General features: G+C 37.1%; 1 protein-coding gene across 9 annotated transcripts in view; it reads right to left on the bottom strand.

Annotated features, from left to right (window-relative positions):
* LOC125279483 (voltage-dependent R-type calcium channel subunit alpha-1E) overlaps positions 1–20,769 on the bottom strand; it is a 166,763-nt gene that overhangs the window by 81,350 nt on the left and 64,644 nt on the right. For 8 of the 9 annotated variants that reach the window (XM_048209205.1, XM_048209203.1, XM_048209210.1 and 5 more), the window contains exons 3-5: positions 18,716–18,982; positions 5,235–5,340; positions 4,472–4,611 (exon numbers count right to left, since the gene is read on the bottom strand). In XM_048209205.1, the coding sequence (XP_048065162.1) occupies positions 4,472–4,611; positions 5,235–5,340; positions 18,716–18,982 (513 nt within the window). Of the gene's footprint in view, positions 1–4,471; positions 4,612–5,234; positions 5,341–18,715; positions 18,983–19,207; positions 19,601–20,769 lie in introns of those variants that run through there. The other variant, XM_048209211.1, reaches the window with a different exon arrangement.

Below are 20,769 nucleotides of genomic sequence, written 5' to 3'. Positions count from 1 at the left end.
CAGACCAATGTTGGTGGATCTGAAGGATGCTTATCAGGGTCTCTGAGAGAGCTCTAAGTGTTTGGCAGAGCCGAGGAGCCACAAACAGAGCGTGAGGGGAGTACACCGTGCCACATGCCCACAGCTTAAAGAGGGGGCGGGTGACTAGTAGACACCAGTGCTTATTAACGTCATTAGGGATGAGGTCCTCTCATTCCCCAAGATTCTGGGTGCTGGATGTTGACTTGCAACGAGGCCCAAGATTGCAAAGACACCATTTGCATTTAAATGACTGGAGTCCTAAGCCAGCCGATAATAGGCTTTAAGGAAGGACTGGCAACCCATTTATCCACCTACTCACAGTGACTATACAATCAGACTTCTGCACCATGCCACCATACTGCGCTAATCTGTACTTCCTGTGCACAACACTGCTAAGACACAGTCAAGAGCAGAGGAATGATAACTAGCACAAAAACACACCCACGTGCACTGATAACTGTGAATGCAGTGACACTGGAAATGACACAAGAACACTTGAATTTTATGTCAACAAAATGTTTGGATGAACCAGGCAATATGCAAACCTATTTACTTTGAGACACATCTCTGGTCTTATGGTGCATGATTCACCAGAGCATGTTATTTCAAAGAAAAAAAAAGTTTGCACTGAAATGCTTTCCTTTTTGTCTAATGTTATTTTAATGAATGAATCTGTTCCTGGAGCTGTACTACAAAAACTTCTTATCTTAATTCTTAACTTATCATTTAAAAAAATTCTATTTCTTAAGTAAAATTACTATGGTTACTAAGCCAACAGGATACAATTCTGTAATAAACCCCCTGATGGATAAACAGGCCACGTTCACACAGACTCACACCTGTAAGTAAATGCGGTTGGTTAATCTCAAAAATTGACAGTGTGAACGTAGCAATAAAGTCCCATTTAATAACACAAAGGCATTGTGCGCTTGTAGTCATTTACTTGGCAATGATGTCACATGCTTGATGAGCTTTCCATCCTCTTCCTGTTCCCTCTCTCTATCATTCATTTTCCATTCTTTCTCCTTGTTCTCTGTGCAACTGACTTCATTAAAATCTAATGAGCGACAGTGACTCATCTGATACCACCAGATCTTATAATCTTCACTCAACTCCTAATGAGAGTGCAAGGCTTTGATGAAATACTGCCTTGCCATTTCATCTAGACGGAGGAACACAGAATAAGTGCAAGTGAAAGGAACAGAGAAAACTTGCAAAACTGACTGCCTACATCCCCTCACATACATTAGCAAAATACTACTGACTTTACACCCTTGTTCCATCAGAAAATTTATGGATTGAACTCTAGGAATCATCCAGCTATAATGGGCATTCATAAACACAGGTCAAGTGTAGTAAGATGACATTTAACATTTACACAATTTTAACTCTGACCTCATCATTTAAAGATTACCAGATAATCTGCATGTCACCAGCATAGAAAATTCAACCAAGATGCCAGAGACTGATCATACGCACATATAGACACATCAACATTGAAGTAATTAAGAAATGAATTATCATATTATACACATTAGATATTCAAAACAAATTAACAATAATAAATATTTAAAACACTTTTAACATGACTCTATCTGTAAAGCAATGTTTCCTGGACCACTATTCAGCAGTTGCGCAACTTAATCAACATGACCAAAAATTGCATTGCAGCTTGCAGTCTGAAAGTGATCAGAAATTATCACAAAGATAGACAAAACATCTTTTTACTGCGTTGTCTGCGCTAGCTGATAACAAGAAGCATGCAGTTGAGCCCAGTTCATGAACAAATGACTCTTATGAACTGTTGAATTCATTCTTTTAATTAATTCAATCAATCAATCAAAAAGACTCACAATCTCACAGGTTATCAGTCTAAATCAATGTAATGAATTCATGAAAATGGTATCATTTTGTTTAGCATATGCACAAAAAGCTTGGGGTCAGTAAGATTTTTTTAAAGAAATTAATACTTTTTTTCAGCAAGGATGCATCAAACTGATCAAAAGTGACAGTAAAGAAGACACATTACAACTTTACAAAAGATTTCTATTTCAAATAAATGCTGTTCTTCAAACTTTGTTCATTAAAGAATCCTGAAACAGTTTCTACAAAAATATTAAGCAGCACAACTGTTTTCAACATTGATAATAATAATGATAATAAATCAGCATATTAGAATGATTTCTGAAGGATCATGTGACACTAAAAATTGGAGTAATGATGCTGAAAATTCAGCTTTGCATTCACAGGAATAAGAACATACATCAACCAGTGCGAGAGAGAAAGAGCACGCCCATCAACGTGATTCGTTCGGCTTACGAAAGCTGGCGGCAGCGCTTCACAGGACTTGCTCAAGAAAGATTTGTCACTTTGTTTTTAGACCATGAAATCAACAATGTCACCAAAGAAGTGTGTTTTTGGTTGTGAGGGAAAGATAACTTTTCTTCCCAAAGAACCCAGCGTTAAGTGAACAGTGGAGCTGAGAAATTTGTGCTCACGCATTACATTGCTGCACTCTCGACATTTGTCATTAAAATAATCATAGAAACCGCCTTAAATTAACTATGAAAATAAGGATGAAGTCCTGTCTGAAAGTAGAAATACATTTTTTGTTGGTTAAAATGAGTGGAGAATATTTCATGTTTTTCCCTGGCTGCTCAAGCCCTCGGGATTGGCGCTTATGGTTTTATAAACAAGACCCAGCTCGACGCTGGATTTACAGATCGTCTGAAACTGAAAGATGGAGCGGTCACAGCGATAATGATCCCAGTCATGAGTCGGAACCGCAGGCGGTAAGTAAAACTGCATCAAATGTCTGTTTTGTTGGCAATAGGCACCTAGGTGCATATAATGTAAACAACACAAACGTATAGTGAATCAAAAGTTATCCAGGTATAATGCAATGATGTATTGTGTGTGTTTAAATACATTTGTTTAGCTGACCATTGATAGCTTGCAGACAATCGCTACGCAAAAGCTGCACATGCTCGTGACTCTTTAGCTTCGCCCACGGCACGCCTCCAGGAGCTCGGCTGTTTTCAGAAAGACTCAGTACAGCATATTTGTCTTTTATAAATATGATAAAACTAAAGACTCTCCAGAGATATGAAGGATGCTATACTACTCTATAGGTACTCAAGATTAACATTAGATTGACAGAAACTGTGTGTGTTATGTACCCTTTAAAATAAAGTGTAACCAAAAATCTTACCAACCCTAAACATTTGCACAGTAGTGTCGGTTCAGTATGACCAATTTGGAGCTGGGGGGCAAAACCAGAATTGTTTAGGAAACACTGCTAAAGCACTTTTCATGCTGAGGTCAAAGGGACGTATTGCACATTTGCAGAGAAATGCCTTGATGTGAATCATGTTAAAGCGTCTTTAGACTCTCAGTCATCAAATTAATTACACGTCTGCCATTCTGAACCTTATGATTACGAGACCTCAACGTTTCTCTGGTGCTGTCTTTAAAATGATTACTTCTTGCTTCAGATGATTACGCTGTGTATAACCAACTTTGTCATGACTTACAGGCACAGAGGTGTATATTCAAGGACAATGTCTGTATAATGTCTGTGTTGTTATTGCTGTGTGTGCTTTTCAGGTGTCAGTATACATCTTTCGAGCTAATGAGAAATAGAGGTTGGGAGGTTAAAGTCTTTCTCGCGTTTTCTTCCTATCTTAAACCAGACAAAGATCCAGGGCTTATCAATAATGAAAGCGAGCTGGAATCATGTAAAATTCTCTAAGAAGCCCATCTCCCTTTGTACTTTAACACTATGACAGTGATTAATATTTCATATGTATCGTTACGTTGCGCTGTGTATGTGTGTGTCTGTCTTTTTCTTTCCCTCTCTCCCTCCTTTCTCCTAGATCCCCTCTCTGAAAAACAGATGAAAAATATTACGGTACAAAGCAAAATGGCCTCTGCCCTTCATCCAGGCTTCTAAATTGTGGTTTACTCTGCAAATGAAAGCTTCAGCAGCCTTTCCCTTGAGGAGAGCACTTCTTGACACCGCTGTTTTGACAGCACTAGCGCAATATCTGTTCTTGGCGATGAAGTGTTTTCAAGGTGCTGTTCATTTCTCCACTCAGCCTGGTCTGAAAGTTAACACTCTCCCCAGATGATTCAATCAAGCAGAGTTTAATGAGGTAAAATGAGGTGAAAGTCCACTGAATTTCAGCAAATCCACAACCTTGGGTTGCACAGCAATTTGCCGATGTAGAAAGTTGCCCACAAGGACACACTCTACATATCTACAGTGAAACTATCAAAAGGTCCAGCTAACTAGCTAATTTTACAAGAAGTAAACTTGATCTACAAGTAAAGGTGGAATGAAAACCATGCAACGAAATTCAAAACAAATGAAGATGCTTGACCCTGACCTGGAAAGGTTTAAATCAGCAAACTCAGCATCATTCAGAGGATAGTAGCATCTGTCACTTACCCACTCAGGACAACAATGAAGTCCATCACATTCCAGCCGTTCCTCAGGTATGAGCCCTTGTGGAAGGCAAATCCCAAAGCAATGATTTTTATTCCAGCTTCAAAGCAAAACATTCCTATGAAGTAGGGCTCTGTTTTTTCCTGAGAAAAGAATACAGATTGGATGTGAGACAACAGAAACTACCTACAGGTACATAAAAAAACCAAGAACTCAAACTCACCCTAAAAAAATGCTATCTACATAGAGTGCACATTAGATTTTGACACACAGCCAGAATATTCTATTCAACTAATCTCCAAGAACAGCAATTATTAAGATCCTGGTTTTAATTCAGGGTTTATTTAGTGAGACAAGAGTGTCACTACTTGCCTCCGTTTAAACAAGCACTATGTCACTGAAGTAAAACAGTAGAGAAATACTCTTTGAATTGGAATAATTAGCTTGTGGTGAGCAATTCAATGGAGGAAACTACAGTCTGAATAAAGTTGTCAAGAACAAAGAATATGAGGAAGGAAAGAATATGAAAGCTCTAGAGAGAAGGGTTGTGCTACATTTAGAGTATAACTGTGGTCTCCAGACATGCAGACTGAACCAGAATAGTTTGGTTTTCTCGTTACACAAATTGCTAGGAATACATCTATAAGTAGATAACTAGGCCAAAATGATTCATCTATATTAAATGCTTTCAAATGAAAATAGAAAATCAGCTTAAAAAGATGAGATGAGGACAGCAGTATATATAAGTGAGTAGGTGTGTCCTCACAAGTCTCTTTGACATGGGCGTCTTGTCCTCTCCAGGCAGGTGCTGCTCCAAGGCCAGGACGATGCAGTTGGCGATAATGGTGGCCAGGATCATGTATTCAAACGGAGTTGAGGAGGAAGGTTAAGGAATAGTACATACTTAAGACATCTTGCCATTATTGATGTTTGGTCATTACTGTACTTATTAACACAACATCACACTGTTGCTGTGCTCACTGTGCAAAGTTAAACAGCACTATGGTTATAGCGCCACTTAGCAGTAAAGAGCAGAAATGCATTTTCCCGCTGCAACCGTGGTGGTACCCGTAGCAGCGAAAAAACGCATTGTGGTTGAGTACCATCTGTAAAAGTGTTTAAAATTTTTCACTTGAATAATAATAATGAATAATACTATTAAAACCCTAGTAAAAACAGCCAATTCAATTAAAGGGTCAGAGAGAGCGTAGAAAATGATTACGTAAAAAAAAAAAAAAAAAAAAAAAGATTTACCTTGACTAACAATATAAGTGGTACATGCTACAAAAAGATTGTGAAGAGAAACTACATTGATATTTCCTGAAGGAAATATTAATGCTTGCAAGGAAGAAAAATAATAATATAAAAATGGTTTTAGTGTAAATTGTTGCAAGAAAAATAAAACAATCATAATTCATTATGCAAATACAAGAAAGAAGACCAGAATTCAACATGCAAATATGACACCACTTTTCAAAATATTATCTTAAATGCATTTAAAAAAAATATTTTATATATATAATTTAATTGCTGTGCATTTAAAAGTAAATATGTCAGAGGGACTTAGAGGTTTTTGCAATGGAATTCTTCATATATATACAAAACCTTATTAACACTTTAAAAAATAAACAAAGTTTGAATGGAGTAAAAATGCATTCCCATTACTTTTACAGCAAATTCAGATTAATTAATAATTTTTATTCAGATTAATTCACTACCCTTTGTGAACCTGATTTACTCAGGTTCACCTCATTTGAAAATAAATGACAAGAATGATTCACTCACAAATCTGACAGACTGAACCACTATGGCTTGTGAGGTTTTTTTTTTGTTGTTGTTGTTTTTTTTTTTGGGCTTGTGAGTTTTAAAAAAAATCTGTACTTACAGAAATTGCAATGACTTGTCCACACAATTTTAAAAAATCCCTAATTTTCCAGGTTTTTTTATGACCGGGGGAACCCTGGAGTGTATTTAAGTGTGTGTGTACATGTGTGCGTGCACATGTTTTTATGACATATCAGAACACAAATTTGTATAATGATATGGGTTTGACATAGGTATTACAAGGAGAGGGTGACTTATGAGGACATTACCCCATGTCCCCATTTTAAAAAAAGCATATAAATCATACAGAATGAGGTTTTTTTTGAGAAAGTAAAAATGTGCAGTTTCCTGTGATGGGTAGGTTTAGGGGTATGGGTAGTGTAGGACCATAGAAAATACGGTTTGTACAGTATAAAAACCATTACACCTATGGAATGTCCCCACAATTCACAAAAACAAACCTGTGTGTGTGTGTGTGTGTGTGTGTGTGTGTGTGTGTGTGTGTGTGTGTGTGTGTGTGTGTGGTCCTCCAACAGCGTACAAGGCTGCTGATGTAAAATGTGCCAGTATACTCCAGCAGTACATTGCAGGCTGGCACTAAAGGATGCTCTCTCAAACACACAAACTTACATGCCCAAAGAGTGCATGAAGATCATTGTCATGTACTGTTAACTGAAAGAGAGCATCTACTTAACTACAAATTTACAAGATGTTCTCAGGACCCCTGGTGGTTGTGAGTTTACAGTCAGCCACTGATTTGAATGTGTACAGAAAAATGTTGGATTTTGAAATGTGGGCCCCTGCCAATTTCTTCCAGTGTGTGTGGGGATGTAAAACAGTAAATAAAAGAGCCCAAATCTGCTTAAAGACAGAGAGTTCAGTACAAATAGAACAGGCAGCTGGAGGACAGACCTCTGGGGAAGAGTCTCTCTCTTCTGTCCCTTTTTTCCCTCAGTTTGTGTTAATTAAATTAAGCTCAGACTCTGCTGAGTTGCAATAGCATGACACTAGTGTCAATATGTTGGCATTGGCATGAACAGTAAATTCAACATATGTTCTGGAATTGGAGGTCTGGTAAAATGGACAGTATATTTTTAGGGTATTTAAGATGAAAAAATAGAGAAGAATAAACTAGTGATAAAACAAATCCACAGAGGAACATTGCAAAAGTAACACCTTGTACCATATAGGCTGTATAATCTCCTATATATATATATATATATATGTTTGTTTGTTTTTTTTGTCCACACGTTCAGCATGAGTACATGATTTAAGGTTTTTCCCCCAGTACAGCTCTTGACCTAAAATAAGTCTGACTCCCTATGCTACAATATGCTATGTTTTGATAGGCTATTATGTTGCAGTTTCATAATAGTAATCCTTTTAATTTTTTAACTTGCATCTCACCTGGTAAGGAACTTCAGTATTTAGTTTCTCAAGACTTAATTTGGAGTCACTTAATACACAGAGGTTATTTTAGTTTTTATGAAAAGTGAAACAATGTGAGAGAGTCACAGAAAGAGAGAAAGAGAGACTGAAGCCATTACAATGTGAAAAAGAGCAGTAGAGAGAAAGAGAGAGTGGTCTCCGTGGCAACAGGCTCTCTCCTGTCTGCCATAAGTCAGTACTCAGAGTTAATATGGTCTCTGAGCCATCAGTGTTCTATACTTGCTGCCGAATGCATTCGTACAATCAATACTGACTACACAAACATCCTTTCACTGTATCCACCATGACACACGATACTCAATATTTCTCCAGATCAGCTCTTAATAAGTTCAGGAAACTGGAAGATACTGAATAGTCTAGCCACAGTATCACGCAGGTATCGCGGTTCACAAACATCTAACTTTAGTGACTTTATGAGCAAACTCTCTCTCTTCCATACTCTCTGATTCTATTTCTACATTTTTACTGGAACGTATTTCAAAGTAGCTGTGCAAGATGTGGCAATGGAATGTGATACAGTATCATCTATGTAAGTGTTTTTCAATGAGCAAAAAGAATGAATTGGATTTCAATCCACTAGATGCTTGGAGCATGAGAGAGAAAGTGATTAGGAGAAAAACAGAGAAGGAATAGATGCATGGAAAGAGAGAGCAAGAGACATAAAATTATACTATTCATAACATCGCAAACATCACTCTAACACTGTGTTCTAACCAAACATGACACAATAAAGCCACGAGCAATAAAACCTCTTTATTAATAAAATCTCTTTTTGTTCCAACTAGCTGCGACAAACAACCAACAAAAAACAGATTGCTTAGTTTCTATTTCTGTGTCATTGTACTGGGGAGCCTACACTATACTTTCATTGGCCCCAAATGCTGCTCTACATTTTTAATGTGTTTGAAAGAAGAAAGAAGGCTGCATTTATTTCATCAACAATACAGTTAAAAGAACTGTTTTTAGTTATTAAGTGTATTATAAGTTTTAATATTTTAAAATGCAATTTGTCCCTGTAATGGCAAAGCTGAATTTTTTAGCATCATTACTCCAGTCTTCAGTGTCACATGATCAGAAATCATTCTAAAACACTGATTTGTTGCTCAAGAAACATTTCTTTTTACTATCAAAGTTTAAAAAAAAAGTTGTGCTGTTTAATATTTTTGTGAAAACTGTGATTAATTGAATTAATGCATCCGTGATTGTAAATAAATTAATACATCCTTGCTAAATAAAAGTATTCATGTAAAAAACCTACTTAACAGATATGTTCAATTGGCTACTATTGTGACGTGACGTATTTCCAAATCAAACCCAATAAAACATGATTTCCATACCATACTCCCTTTCTGAAACAATACTTTTCAATGTATCCTGTACTGTAATCATTGCTTTGTACCAAAGTTAGTTTTTGCTTAGTCTTATGTAACTTTATTACTTTGAGTTTGATGAACTTAAGCCATTTAAGGCAATCAGTTTCCTCAAACCATTTAACTATATAGTTGTTAAGACTTAAGACTTTTTATCCTGAATTCAAACTAAATGAGTGAAATGACTTTACTCTGATTGACTAATCCAACACTAAAATATAAGTGAATTTAACTTAATGTTTATGAGTTTACAATAATAATAATAATACAATACAATAATACAATAATTTTTAAAACTTAAATGGTTTAAGGTTTGAGTTACCGTAACGTATCAGGTTTTACAGTGTATGGTAACATTTCTTTTTTAAATCATTATTTGCCATTCCCTTAATTACATTATTGAATTATTGTATTAAAAGTTTAGTTCACCCAAAAATTTAAATAATGTCATTTATTACTCAAACTTATGTCGTTTTACACCCGTAAGACCTTCGTTCATCTTCGGAACACAAATTAAGATATTTTTGATTAAATCTGATTATATCATTGCTGCATAGACAGCAATGATGCTTCTTCTCTCAAGATCCATAAAGGTACTAAAAACATATTTAAATCAGTTCATGTGAGTTCAGTGGTTCTACCTTAATATTACAAAGCAAGGAGAATATTTTTTGTGCTCCAAAAAAACAAAATAACAACTTTTAAACAATATCTAGTGATGGCCGTTTTCAAAACACTACTTCGGAGCGTTATGAATCTTTTGTTTTTAGTACCTTTATGGATCTTGAGAGAGGAAGTACCATTGCTGGCAATAGGGGCCTCGCTGAGCCATCGGATTTAATCAAAAATATCTTAATTGGTGTTCCGAAGATGAACAAAGGTCTTAGGGGTGGAGAACGACATGAGGGTGAGTAATAAATGACATTTTCATTTTTGGGGGAACTAACCCTTTAAAGCTGCAGTCGGTAACTTTTTTTGGTTAAAAATGATCCAAAATCAATTTTTGAGCAGTACATAACCAGCCAGTGTTCAAAACTATCCCCTAACATTAGCCTGATTCACAACGTAGTTCACCTGTAGTCAAAAGCAAAAGACTTTAGACTGCGGAGTGACTACAGAAGTTGAAATCTACAGGTAACACTAGTACACACTAAATACATAGTGTGTCACGCAATGCTGATGTTGTTAAAATTAACATTTTGAGAACAAAGTACAACAATAATAATAATTTGCATGGTTTGACGTGATCCGAGCTAAGCGATTGTTACATTTAATCACCATTGGCATTTTTCTCAGTTGGTCAGAATAAAAGTGGCAGACATGTTACTTACTTGTTCAAATGACAAATTCTTATTTTGGTCATACTTCAGAGACATAGAATTTGTGATTCCAAAGTACAGTATCAACACCGGTGCGGTGACTGACAACAAACAAACATTAGATTCATCCGCGCTGAAGAGCCGTGCCAATGTACAATTGCAGGTTTCAAACAAAGATGGTAATAAAGAGGCAAAACTTATGGACTGCAGCTTTAAATATTGGAAAAGGATGCATTACCTACTGCAAAATTCTAAAGCAATAAATAAATATCTATTTGGCTACTGGTTAACATTAATGTTTACCTGTTACTGATCAGCACTGGTTAACATTAACCAGTAACATTAACCATTAAAAGTTATGTTGTTTCAGATGCAGAGCAACTTGAAGATTATGCTGAATAATTGTAGAAGATTATATTTTCAGCACTGATTAAAAATGCAAGCTTTATTTCTTTAGAATAATACCAGGCACAAAAAGATCAGGAACATGAATTAGGAAAGCAAATAGGGTTAATTTGATAGTGACTTTAAAAATCTCATTCCTCAGGTGGTTTTCCAAACCTGATTAAGGCAAATGAAGAGGTCCTTAACACCCCCCACCACATCTTGTGTTTCTCCCTCTCCTGTTCACTGGAGGGAGGCATAGGGCCGATTGACAGGATCAATTATTGAGTAAGCATAGGCACGGTGGGGTATTTCCTCCCTCAGCCACACAGTGGGGATCAGAGGGGCGAACAGCTGTGGCTTTCCCACCGGCCGAGCGGCACAGCGGCCCACACACTTCATTAAGCCCTGTCCTTCCCATATACGCCATCGACCCGCCACAACCAACCTGTCCACCTGACTACATGGCCAAACCGGCCCACTTCAGGAACCATGATGACAAATAATGACATCACCTGATGATCTCCTTCTAATGTGCGTCACTAACAGAGGAAACAACACGTGCTTCCACCCCTCCTCGACAATCACTGCCTACACACAACCTAACAAACATGTTCTTCCCTAATGACTTCATCTGTAAGTTTTCCAATCCACCAAATGACTGCATTTCGCTCTAGACACATCTCTGCCCCTCCTCCCAGCGCTTCATCAGCCTGAGCTCAAATCACACGTCGAGCGGCACTTCAAACAAAGCCTTCCTAAATTACCGCTCTCTCACACAGGTTGTCGATGCTGCACCACACAGGGCTCGTGAACATGCTGTTTTGCAAACCGGTGTGACCTTTGGTTATGCCACAGGCCTCTGTGTGTGTGCATGTTTGTGTGTACATATGAGGTGTGTCTTTTTTCACAAATTCACTATCTGTTATGATTTCATTTACAACAGATACACAAAATCAAAATGTTCTTTTTTTAATTAAAATTTTAAATTAAATTTTTTCCTGATTATACTCGATATTGCAAAAGGACATTTTGTTGATTGCTTGTTTTTTATTCCTGCTGTGCAACCTCACCCACTTTTATCTCACTGGTCCAAAATTGTTCTCCTCATAAATGTACATGAAACATCAATTATCTTACGATTGGTTGTGAAAGTGAATGTCACTTTCAGCAGTATTTATGCTTTCAATGTGGACAGACAAATCACTTGTTGATGGAAACTTGCCATGTAACACCTGGTTAGGAGACAGAGTAATAGCTAATGTTGTTGCACAGAAAACGATGTATCCACTACAGGAAATAAAATAATTAATTAATTAAGAATCCATTATAAATGCATGAATGATATAACAAATCCATGTTAACAAGCTTAAGCTTCAATAATCCTTTTCAAAAGCCACTGATTTCAGATATATTTCAAATGTCCACAATTAGAACTCTGATCAAATCCCATGGTGTATCACATTAGCAAATCCAAAAGAGGAAAGTTCATTATTTGAAAGGATCAAATGAGCAAAATTGGACTGCATCCGATACCACCACATGCAAATGCTGACTGTTGCTCCCATATGAATGAAGACTGTGTAGGAGACACATGCATCTAAACTGGAGGAAGACTCTGTGGTCTGTGTGACTCAACCTTTTTGTCAAAGTTTTTTTTTTTTTAAAGCTTTTTAGTTTTTTTTTAGTGAAGCAAACTAAATAAGTGCTTTGATGTAACCTTGAGGAAACCATAACAATAAACAGTAGCATCCTGATGACATCTTGACTGATGGCATCAGCATCTAGAAAAACACTCAAAAAGAGCTTGACAGAAACATGAGAGCTGGTTTGCCCTTGGGGAGGTCACAATGTCTTTGTTTGACAGCGAAATGCACCTAGCCTAGAAAAGTCTTATTCAACAGCTGTTCCCTACAATGTTTGGTTGCATCATAATTAAGAGACATCGCAGGGGTTAATTCTTTTCCACAGCTGTCATACAGTGCAATCTGATGCAACAAGAAACATCCATTTAGGATGCATGAATATGAAATGCATATGTGGGTTAGACAATAAGACCAGACCTGAGCTCTGTTCCAAAACCTAGTGCGCTGCCTACATATAGCTGCCTTCTAAGTCAGCATCCTAAAAATCATGAAACTTCATAACTAACTGATTTGGAGTATACATAGACAGCTTCTCTGCATGCCACACAAATAATGCTCTTAGGGCCGGTTCATACATAAACGTTCTTTTGTTCATTTGCTGTTAAAAAAAGTGAGATGCATGTCAGTGGAATGGGGGGGGGAGTTGACTCAAGGTCTAGACACACAATTTTTGTTTAAGTTTCTTTTTTTTTTTAACTTTAGCACTGCATTTTTAGAATGCCGTGTCATGTGCAAGACGCTGCAAAAGATGCGAGTCGCGAGCACAACAGTCAAACGCATCAGTCTAGCATGCGTTTACATAGAAAAATAATGGAAAAGTGGAATGGAAAAAGCATTTTGTGTGAATGGCCTCTAAGACAGACACTAGAATTGCAATAGATTTCAAAAGAGTTTGGCAATAGCATGTTCCAAATCTAAAGGTGATGATACAAGGAGCAACTTTTTGAGCAATGTTGCTTGGGCACTTTCCCATTGAGAATGAGCAACAAATTTCTATCTGGATACTTTAGATCGGTCGTGGGCATTTTTTGAGATCCTCCAATCAGAATGCTAGCAGCCGATCACGTGACCGGTTTGGAGATTTCGGAAAAAAATTCAAACAAGATGGTGGCCTCTCAGCGGCAGGGGAGTGAAGAAAAGGAGTGTAAACTTATATATTTTTACGCTGGTAAGTTGTCATGTGTCAACCCAAAACAGGGAATTTACCTCATTTAATGCTTAAAATACCAACAAGTGTCCAATTTAATGTACACAGACTGCAATTTACCCATTGAATGTTTTCAGTTAAATGCTAAAAGGCGCGTTCTGTTCAACATCTACAGTGGCACAGGCCGTAGGGCATGTGGTATGTGAAAGTAGCTTTTGACGGGTTCAAATCCGCCTTTTGCCAAACTCGCTCTTCTCCCTTTTCCCATCTCAAATCAGATCGAAAAGGCATATATATTTAATAAAAATCAAGAAAATATTTGAAAAGTTGAAATAAAGTGCCTAACAAGTGTAAAATAAAGTATTTATTGGGTTGGCAATAGATTTGCTCCTCTCAGATTCATTGCTGCCAACTGTCCGTTGCCATAATTAGTTGCCCTGTCTCACCAGGTTGCCATAAACAGGCAACATTGCCCAGCAACATTGACCAGCAACATTGCTCAAAAAGTTGCCCCATGTTCCATCACCTTAACAGTGTCTAATAAGCAAAAGCACACAGACACACAAGTAAAATAACTTTATCACAATTCATTTTGATAATGTTGCTAAGCTAATAGTGCAATACTCTAATAAGAGATAGAATTCAATAAAAATATTGGGTAAAATAATACTTTCCAATACTGAAATACTTTAAGCTTTTCAGCTTTCTGCACAAGGTGACATATATTTATGTCACCTTGGAATCTTGGAGATATACAATTAATTCTGGGATTGCCTTCTATGTGAGGGATAAAACAGACGGCAACCTTAAAAACCTTTGTCAAAATGAGGTATCTTAGGAGGCTGCATAATTAAGATGCCTACCTTTTAGAACAGTCTTTCAGTAACATGCTTATGATGCCTTAAAATGTTCCATCCATAGGTGGCTTGCTAGGTTTTGGAACAGAGCTCCTACAAGCAATTTCTCAGGTGGGTGGCAACAGCTCCAAAGTCATGAAACTTATTACCATTGGCTAATAATGACACCAAATCTGATCCATAATGAGTCTACGACATACATTTAATTATACTGTAGATCTTTCCTTGTAATACACTTGAGTATCACTCTCACAGGGAAGTAGTTTTCTCCTTTCTCTAAAGAACAGACTCTAGTTGCATTCATTTTGGGGCAATGCCAAGTCATTACAGCACCATTAGCAGGGCCTCCATCTCTTCAGCTCCCCGAAGCTCTCAGCTTAAGAGTGAGAGATGTGAGACCATATGCTTAAAATCTGCCTAAAGTGATCACAGACACTGACACTTGCATTATGTCGCAAGTGGGCCATTAGATACACAAGAGAGCCGTGACCAGATAGATGCTATAATTGAATTTAACATGCAGGCACACACACACATACTGAGTCACGCTGTTGCAAATGAAAGCAGGAACACACAAAGGCATATCAATCAACGTAGACAAGCACATTTCCATGATATCACCGCCCTCAATCGCTCTCCTTCTTTCATCATTAGGCTGCTGAACCGCTTGTAACATTAAGCATGTTACAGTCTTACAAAGGCAACAACCAAACCTTTTGTCACATGATTACAGCAAGCACCCGCTCTAATTTCATCTCTCCTTCATGGTATTCAAAACAACGGGAATGACATTCAACCCAAGTAAAGAATTTGAGTCAGCCAAGAGCAGGGAATCACGTTATCGAAAGCCACTCTTCTCTGGAAGTGACACCTCTGTGTAAGGCTCAGATCGGTTCACACTTTACAGTCCTCGCCTGAATAGTGCGAGAAGTTTCTCTTTATAGCTTGCATACTCATTTCACATTTAGATGTTTGTTTTTAGATGTCTGAGCAAATAGCTGCTTAACTGATTTCAAATGTAACATCAAATGTCACTGAAATATGTTTTAAAACATATAAACAATAAACAATCATACTTGTTAAGTTCAGTGATTTTCAATCAGCTTTGTAACATAATCCAGATTTCTCTGTATATTTGTCAGCAAAAATTCATCAAATGATGCACAATATGTTATTTTGCATCGTCAGGCAGACTTTTGACAGCTCCAGAGCTCTTGTTAAAACTACAGGCAGAACTTCTGCATTTTTTTTCCGCACTTTCTGCCCACAGACAATCGGGTCGACAGACAGGTGGTGCCAAAATCAAAAGTGCTTTGTGGGTGTTAAAATTTTTTGGGAAAAGGGAATGCCACAGCCCTTTTTCGGTTTCAAAAGGGGCTTTAACAGATTAAAAGTGATTAAAAAATATATTTTCTACTGCATAGATAACCAAGATTTATTAAAAACCAATATTGGCAGCGGTGAATTACGTGTGACGATAGATGGATTTCAATGTAGAATTAATCTTATTTTTTTATGGTAACACTTTGGTATGGGGAACACACATACACTATTAACTACGACTTTTAACAATAAACTCTAAATTTACTGCTTATTAATAGTAAGGTAGTTGTTGTAGTGTTTAAAGGGTTAGTTCACCCAAAAATGAAAATTCTGTCATTAATTACTCACCTTCATCTCGTTCCAAACCCATAAGACCTTCATTCATTTTCGGAACACAAATTAAGATATTTTTGATAAAATCCAATGGCTCAGTGAGGCCTGCATTGAGAGCAAGTTAATTTACACTTTCAAGCGCCCAGAAAGGTACAAAAAACATATTTAAAACAGTTCATGTGATTACAGCGGTTCAACCTTAATGTTATGAAGCGATGAGAATACATTTTGTGCTGCAAAAAAACTAAATAACTTTATTCAACAATATCTAGTGAGGGGCGATTTCAAAACACTGCTTCATGAAGCTTCGAAGCTTTACAAGTCTTTTGTTTCGAATCAGCGGTTCGAAGCGTGAAAGTCATGTGATTTCAGTAAATGAGGCTACGTTACATCATAAGTGTTTCATAATTTCAATGGTTCACATGACTTTGACAGTTTGATACACGCTCCGAACCACTGATTTGAAACAAAAGATTCGTAAAGCTTCGAGGCTTCATGAAGCAGTGTTTTGAAACCACCCATCACTAGATATTGTTGAATAAAGTCATTATTTTGTTTTTTTTGGTGCACAAAAAGTATTCTCGTCGCTTCATAACATTAAGGTTGAGCCACTGTAGTCACATGAACTGGTTTAAATACGTCTTTAGTATCTGGGCAATGAAAGTGTTAATTATCTTGCCGTCAATGGAGGCCTCACTGAGCCATCGGATTTTATCAAAAATCTTAATTTGTGTTCTGAAGATGAACGAAGGTCTTACAGGTTTGGAACAACATGAGGGTGAGTAACTAACCATTTAAGTTTAGGTATGGGGTAGAATATATAAACAACCAATGCAAGCTAATAAGCAACTAGTTAAAAGCGAGAATTGTTCCCCATACTAAAGTGTTACCGAATAAATAAATATATATAATATATGTATAATATATATTTTATATATATATATATATATATATATATATACACACACACACACACACAAACACTGTGCTCCACCTGGGAATGGCTTTCAAACGACACTCTTACTTTCCCCTAAAATTACTTTAAAGCTTAAACACTGTAATGCTTTAAACCACCAAACTCTGTGATAACTGGATTACAGCAAGGCTTTTATAGATTCTTTACAGTTAGTCACTGAGCTCTGCCTAATTTAAGTAAATGCTAAGACACACAGTCATGTCTGCTGTGACATTAAAAAAGGGCAAATGAAAACCCTACAATTGTTCCAGTAGTGCACACCTGTGTCAACTATGGTCGACAGCCTTATCATGTCCTGTCACTGACTCATCTAATTTGCATCATAGAGAAGGCTTTTTTTAATCACACCATGGCACTTTGAAGTCTGTAATCAATGACATGCGTCCAAAAACCTCCTGTGGGGATCATGTGGTTGCTGGGTTTACCTCTCCTCCCTCTCCTGACAAACTCATCAACAATTGTTTATGTTTTTTCATCATCAGGAACCAGCTTGACAGAGCATTAATTACACAGAGAGCTCACAACAAAACATAACCCTCATCATCAAACACTTACACACAGATTGTAATTTGAAATGCTAAAACACACATATGCTACTTTCACATATGTCCTTTCATACTATACTTAGCCCTTAATCAACATCTTTTTAACCCTCACCATTTTTAACCCTGAGTTATAAAGCCCTGCTCCTGATATATTTCTGACTCCCCTGTCCATGGTCCTGAAAGCAAGTCAGTTCAAGGAATTATGTAGTGTAAAATATCAGGAAGTGTATTATGAAACAGAATACATGAATTTTCACTTTGTGTCATTACAAGGCCATCTTGCTGATGCAAATGACTATGTAAGTGGGTCAGATTACTTAAAAAAAATCGTATCTAAAACAAAAATATCTTAGAAATGCAAATGTTGTGATAAAAAACATTTTTGTAATTATCTACAAAATTTTCAATTTAACGACTCAAAAAATTAAGTCTAGTGGTGTACCATCAAGTAAAAACCTTGAATGCACAAGAGTGTGCAAAACAATTTTAATGACTGAACAGAACTTTGAATTGTTAATATTTTAAAACAACAGAAATTGCTTCATTTCTGTTTTTCATTTTCTTTGTAAAATCTTCAGACCGTTACACCATATTTTTACTTTAAGCCCCACAAAAACATCCAACTGTATTCATGAATTGCATTAACTAAATGTATTTTTGATTAACTTTTATATCTGAGGCATTTTAATAAATTCATTGCATAAATAATTCACATTCACAAAAGACTTGAATACACCTGTCATAAGATAATCATGTTAGAAATTTCTGAATTAACAGTAGTCTAATTTTGATATTTTTGTGAGACTTTAAGTCCTATTACCCTGTAACAAAGTTTGTTTACAGAAACAATTTGCAAGCAAATAAACTAAAATTAATGGAGAAATTTTGAGGGGGACTGTAACATATTTAACCTATAAAAACTTGGTCAATTTTGAGTTTCAGATCAGCAGAAATAAACACAGGAGTTGCATGTGCTTTTGTAAAACGTGTTGACAACACATTTGCATGAGCTGTCAACAACGAGTTGGTGTTTTAGGGGGCAGGGCGTGTTTTACCGTTTAGACAAAAGGATATGGCCATTCTATGATCTTCTTAGCATACTTCCTAACGACGTTGTCCTCTCCAAAGATAAAAAGCGATCTGTTGACGGTGAAGCAGTTCTGTCGAACTGGGATGGGGTTGTACAGAGCCATAGTTCGGGCTCGCTGCGCTTTGGTTTGTTTGAAGGCTGGTGAAACTCCACCTGTGGATACCGCGGGAGCATCCCGGTTCCGACTGCGCTCCGAACCCCCATCCCCGGCTCCCAGCAGACCGGGAACATCGTCTCCGAAGCGAGCCATTCTGTGTGAAGCAAAAACAGAGAAATCTTAGCCCCTCTAAACAGGTGCAAAAGTGCGATTTACCTCCACATGGTGAACTGCAAATAATCATCCAAAATGAAAGAGTTTCCCTGTTATGACAAACGACGAGTTAATAAACGACCGTTGCATCCTCCAAGCACGCGCAACACGTAGCTTACTCCAACAGACATCCCTACACACGCCAAAACACCAAAAGTATCATTACCTGAAAGTAAAATGGGGAATAAAACCGTTTATAATCCGAATATGCAGTCGTACATCCCATGAAGATGTTCTTTTTAACAGGAGGAGAGCAAACTCTTTTCTGAGGAACCGTAGAAATCAGCACCCATGTTTAGTACACCATGGTAAAACTAAAAAGCCATCGTTTTTGAATGTCTCCAGGTCTGTTTTGCCAGCCTCCGTCACTCTTCCATCTCACTTACTTAATGTAAATGGTTGTTGTTGTTTTGTTTTTTTTTAATATTTCAACGCGTCAACGACAGTGTTCAACAAGCTCCATCTTCACTGTGTGTGCGGTGAAGCGCGGATGTGGTTTGTTGAAGGTTGGCACGCGCGCTTGGCCACCCCTCACAACAGCGCGAATGTGTCTGAGCGCGTGCTGGCTCTCCAACCGCTACTCAGAGCATAAATTTAGCTGTAAGCGAGACAATCTCTATAGACATGCAAATATACTCCGAATAGGTTACTTTATGTTTTTTCTTCAAATACCAGGTTATACGATACCGTCAATATTAATGTAATTTTTGTCAATTTAAATCAAAGAGCGATTAAAAACAGGGAAAAACATTTCCCCTCATTTTATGCATAGGCTACACAGTCATCAAAAGTTTTAACCGTTCACGTATGGTCAAAACGCCTTATCGTGAGCACTTTCTTTCATGTAGTTCCTTCTCTGAAAGTAGGTTGTCTTGAAATCCAAATTACAGTATTTACTTTCTAAATATAGGTTCCGTTAACTATTCTTCGGTTCGCGTTATTACAAAAAATAAATAAATAAATAAAAAAATCCATAAAAGAAAAAAAGTGTTTCTGTCTCTGAAACACGTTCCTTTCCCACTGACGTCACTAAACTCTTAATTTTCCAACATCTCTTCCTCAAGCCCCGCTGCCGTTTCTGTATGTAGTTTATATACATTTCAAATAAAGAAAACATACAGAACAAACCCAGAATGTTTGAGGATTATCAATTACAAGCACTGCAACATTCTTTTCACTCACAACAGACACCGTACCAAGTGTAAGCATCTCTATTCTTGGAGCAGCTTGTTCAGTTGACTTTGAGCTCAGAGATAATTGGTGTTTAAACTCGCTCTTCCGGCGCGTTTGCAAGATCTACTGACAGGCCTGTGCGCGAGATAGTACTTGTTGGCCTAGTAACGACACAAATTGTCACAAAGAAACACGATCAGTGGAACAACACTGTCAGAGTTCAGAGATATTTCTGCAGGTGTAATGCAGGGTGCAATTGTCTTTTAAGAATCTTGAGATTTCTGAACTAAAACGTGTACTCTCTTTAAACATGGAACATCATCATTATTTTAAAAAACTAATTCATATGACATGTTTGTGTCATACTAGACTGTATATTTTGTCATACTAGTATCTGTAGAACAGACCTGGAAAGATATTTGAACATTTTCTGTTCGTCATGCAACATGTCTAATCGCGTAAGTATAGTATTTATTTGGATGTTTACATTTGATTCTGAATGAGTTTGATAGTATGCTCCGTGGCTAAAGCTAACATTACACACTATTGGAGAGA

Source organism: Megalobrama amblycephala, linkage group LG12 (genome assembly GCF_018812025.1).
Source record: "Megalobrama amblycephala isolate DHTTF-2021 linkage group LG12, ASM1881202v1, whole genome shotgun sequence".
Classification (NCBI taxonomy): Eukaryota; Metazoa; Chordata; class Actinopteri; order Cypriniformes; family Xenocyprididae; genus Megalobrama; species Megalobrama amblycephala.
This window is presented reverse-complemented; position numbering and strand designations above follow the sequence as displayed.